This window comes from Pinus tabuliformis, chromosome 7 (assembly GCF_031772625.1).
Source record: "Pinus tabuliformis cultivar Carrire ecotype Pingquan chromosome 7, CPIR1, whole genome shotgun sequence".
NCBI classification, from domain to species: Eukaryota; Viridiplantae; Streptophyta; class Pinopsida; order Pinales; family Pinaceae; genus Pinus; species Pinus tabuliformis.
Window position 1 is genome coordinate 176,713,075 of NC_142293.1, and position 4,275 is coordinate 176,717,349.

Below are 4,275 nucleotides of genomic sequence, written 5' to 3' on the forward strand. Positions count from 1 at the left end.
TAATCCTTCTCGGGATGACAAAGAGTTTTTAGCTAAACAACTCCCTTTTATAAAGAGTGTTGGGTAAAACTGATAATGTTAAACTTTTCTAGAATCTCTGATTAGGCACTGCATATAAACTAGTGAAACACCTTTAGATAAGGAATCTGCAATCTGCGAGCACATTGAGCTCCTTGTATACATAAACAGCAAGATAAGATATTGAGAGTATCTCTAATACTAAGAACTTCATCTAGTGAAAATAGCAAAAATAGAAAAACAGGGTTTGTTGCCTTCCACTTACAAACCTGGGATGAAACCCTACACAATCAAATTAAGAAAATAATGGAGTAGTTTTTAAGTGTGATTTTTTGGAGTTTCCAATGGATTGTAGTCAAATTTAAATTGGTGTTGTTTAAATTAATTTTTAACTACATATATGGATTCAATAACCTCAAAAACCCCTAAAACACTTTGATTGTAAAGAATTCACCTGTCAAACTTGTGATTTCAATAAATCCCTGTAAAATTCTAAGACAAATTAAATCAAAAAATAAACTAAAACACTTTCCAAAAATTCACACTCACACTACTCCAAAAACTTAAATACTACTCTGAAAACAGTTTAATCGGCTCGATCCTCAACTTCAACATAGAAGTCTAGAACAACAATGGGTCTAACCTCTGGCACGAACGAGGACTTTGAGGCCCCAGAACAGGTATCTTAACCCGCACAAAATTCTCGAGCACTCTGCAAACAACTCCTTTGCACAGACTTCTGCAAAGGGTGGCTCGAGATAATCCCTCAGTGTTGACTCGACAGGCTTGGCTACATTTCTTCTGTGTACGTCCGCTCCTCCACAGCAAAGATCCTCTGCACAGGTTCTCGCATACTCAACGAACTTTAAACCCCTGCGAGCTCTCTCCTCTATGCCCAATGGAAAAAAATAAAACTCAGCCCCATAATTCTTGGTTTTTATTGCCTATATACAATATTACTTTCAGAGAAAAAGTGGCACAAGGAAAAATCATCACATAATGCCAATTTTAAGTGGTAAAATCTTAAGAGTATGTCAAGGAGAAGGTAAGATATTTTATTGAAGAAAATCAAGCTTACCATTAATTTATCCCATCTCTGTGGCTACATAGAAATATCTATCTTGGCACCACTAAATAATTGCTATCAGTTTGGTAAACCAACACACCATTACATTTATATAAAGTAAATTTTGATTTTTACAATATATTGTTGTCACAAATTTAACCCATATGAAAGAGATAAATTTGAAACATACTTATGTGATAATGATTTCCTACCTGGCACAATGAAGCTGGTGTATATGGAAAGTTAGAGGAACCTACTTACAATGATAGCAATGGTTGCTTTCATGAAACACATTCAGAGCATCACTCATCCCAAACGAAAGAAATAATTATTTTTTTTCTCGATTAAGACTAATTCTATTAAGCAAAAAATATTGTACAAGAGGATACATTCCAGAGATGCAGGATACCGGCAACCGGAAATGATAGGACTATCAACCTCGGTTCCGGAGAAGGAGTTAAGCAAGCAAGGAGCTACAACAAGTCACTGGAAGCTTAAAGAAGCGTTGAATGCTACCCTGAAAGGGTAGAGGCTTCAACACGAAGCTTTTTCCCTTTCCTTTTTTTAACTTCAACCCAACCATTTTGGGGTGGATGAGCGATTACAACTTGAATATTGGGGTCCTCCACAGGGGAGCCCTCCTTTTCTGAATCCGAGGAGGAGGACAAATGGACACGTTTCTGAGCAATGGCTGAGTTGGAGGAAGGCGCCAGACCATCGGTGGAAGGGGCCACGAAATGAGGGGCCTGATTCAATTCTTCATCGCTATCTTCATCTTCATAACTGGAGGAATCAGAATCCACTACTGGAGGAGGAGAGCAGGGAGCCCATCGTTTGGACTTGGGCTTGGAGACGTTGGCCTTGTTCTTTTTTGTCGGGCGAGATGGGCATGTATTCTGCAAATGCCCAGATTGGTGGCAATGGCGGCACCGAAAAGCTGTATTCTCGTAATCCAGTGTCTGGGTCCAGACAAAGTCGTTTATCTTGAGATTGATTTGTTCTGGAAGACCTTTACTCAGGTCTAACTCCACACATATTCTTGCATATGAGTAGAGACCTTTAGATTCCCGCCCTAAATATCCATTGATGAAGCTGCCCAAGGTGTCTCCTATTGCTCTGAAGACCCGAGTACTCCATAGGTGGGCAGGTAAGTTTGGAAGCCGAATCCATACCGGTGTCTTGGTAATGACTGCAGTGGCTGGATCAAAATCTGGGAACCAAGGAGTCAAAAATAGCCCTGCAGTTCCCATGAACCAAGGGCCCTCTGCTAAGGACTTTTCATAGTGCTTACGGTTATCAAATAGAACAATGAAATAACCTTTCGAACAAAAAAAGATCTTACAATGATGTGTCCAGTTTGCATGGATCCATGCATAGAGATCCTGAGATCGCGGCCATAATCCATTAAATCTGCAAATGATGGCTCTTTCTACAAATTCTTGAAGATGGGAAGCCAGTTCTTCATGTATGAGTTCAACAGAAGGAACTTCTTCAATCTTGTCAACCAAGAAGGCCTTAGATTTAAGGGCTTCCGGGGGTTTGGGGTTCTCAGAGTGAACTGCGTCCTTGTATGAGAAAGGCCGAGTAGAGGAAGATTGTCCCGCTGCACCTCCTCTCAAACGAAGGGTCGCCACCACCAAGCTGTTCCTGGAAATGCTGTAATCAGAGAGGGGAAGAGGGTCTTCAAGTTGTTTACCTTGAAAGAGAAGTCGCAGAAGGCTTGATGGGATCCCCATTCTGCGCTCTAGATTCAGTTTGAGTTCCTGCACCAGATCTGAAGGGCTGACCCATTGCATGATGGTCCTGCTTGAGGGCTGAGAAATTTGGATCTGAAAGGAGTCAGATAAGGGCCTTGCCCCATGCAGATATCTGGATCTGGCCAGAGCGTGGGCTTTTCTGCCTTCTGGATGGCCAGATCTGGCAGATCTTTTTCAGACCTGAAGCTAAGACTGCGTCTCGTAGAGCAACTGTTTGCCTCAGATCCAAACAAAGACCATGCGAATCTAGAGTTTTCCTGCTCTCTCTTGCTTGATTCCAAGGTCGGCACGGAAAGAAAAGAAGCCAAAGCCGAGGCCTTGAGATCATGAGGCCACTGCTGCTGAGGGTGCAGCATTCGAATCCACCGGGGGTTGCGCGTCCGAGCGAGCGCAGCAGAGGCATTGTCGTCGGTGGCGAGAGCAAAAATGGTCTTCGCTTTTGCGCTGTGCAAGACCCTGGCGGCATCATCGTATGCACGGGCAGCATCCCCGGCAGTGTCGAATGTGCCGGGCCACACTCGAACTTTCTTCCATGGATCTCTGATCTCCACTGCGAATCTCCCCCAGGGCCGCTTTCTTACGCCCCTGAAATGGGTTTCTTTGAGGGCCCGGGATTCGTTCTCGTGACCTCCGATCCCCCCTCTCGCTCTCTGCATGGTCTCTACAGCCATCGTCTGATCAAATTCCATCCCAAACGAAAGAATTAAATGTATGCTCAGTGACCAATTCAATATGAGAATCTCGTTCGCACGACAAGCTACTGTCTAAGAATCTAATTAAGACTAAAGACTATTGTCCAATGATAGTGTGAAGTTGATTGAAGCCGACCAAGAGTATAATCAAAATGAGAATAATTTTGAATCATGAATGAAACTGTTATGAAGCTCACTCTGGAAAGACTTGCTTCAACAATTTTTAGACCAAAAGAAAGATTTACCATGCTTGTTCAACCTCACAATGGCCATTTGTTCCATGCTTGCCTGAGTGGTCATTAACAATACCTCTTTAAAAACTATAATTCCTGCCCCCAGCTATGTTGGCAAAATGAATGAAATTGTTATGAAGCTCACTTTGGAAAGACTTGCTTCAACAATTTTTATGCCCAAAAAAAGGTTTAACATGATTTTTCAACCTCACAATAGCCATTTGTCCCATGCTTTCCTGAGTGTTCATTAACAAGACTACTTTAAAAACTATAATCCCTGCCCCCCAACTATGTTGGTTAAATGTAGAAGGGTTGTTGAAGGATTGGATCTGAATATAATAGATCAAGGCGCCACACCAAAACAACAAATACAACTGAATTTGAACACTCACGGTTGGGGAAGGTGAAGATATGTTATATCATCTTTCGATTCATTGATTTATACATACTTTAGCGACGTTGTTTTTGATCGACAATAGTAACATTGTATATACTTATGTTACTACAAT

At 41.9% G+C, this 4,275-nt stretch overlaps 1 protein-coding gene across 1 annotated transcript; it reads right to left on the reverse strand.

Moving 5' to 3' along the window:
- Positions 1 to 2,834: 2,834 nt before the first annotated feature.
- LOC149246413 (uncharacterized) lies at positions 2,835 to 3,512 on the reverse strand. The gene has a single exon (XM_089441326.1). It carries the CDS (start codon positions 3,510 to 3,512, stop codon positions 2,835 to 2,837), a length of 678 nt encoding a protein of 225 aa, XP_089297452.1.
- Positions 3,513 to 4,275: the final 763 nt, after the last annotated feature.

Excerpts from the sequence above, each read along its gene's own strand:
- LOC149246413 (XM_089441326.1), bottom strand. The coding sequence starts at position 3,512 with ATGGCTGTAGAGACCATGCAGAGAGCGAGAGGGGGGATCGGAGGTCAC.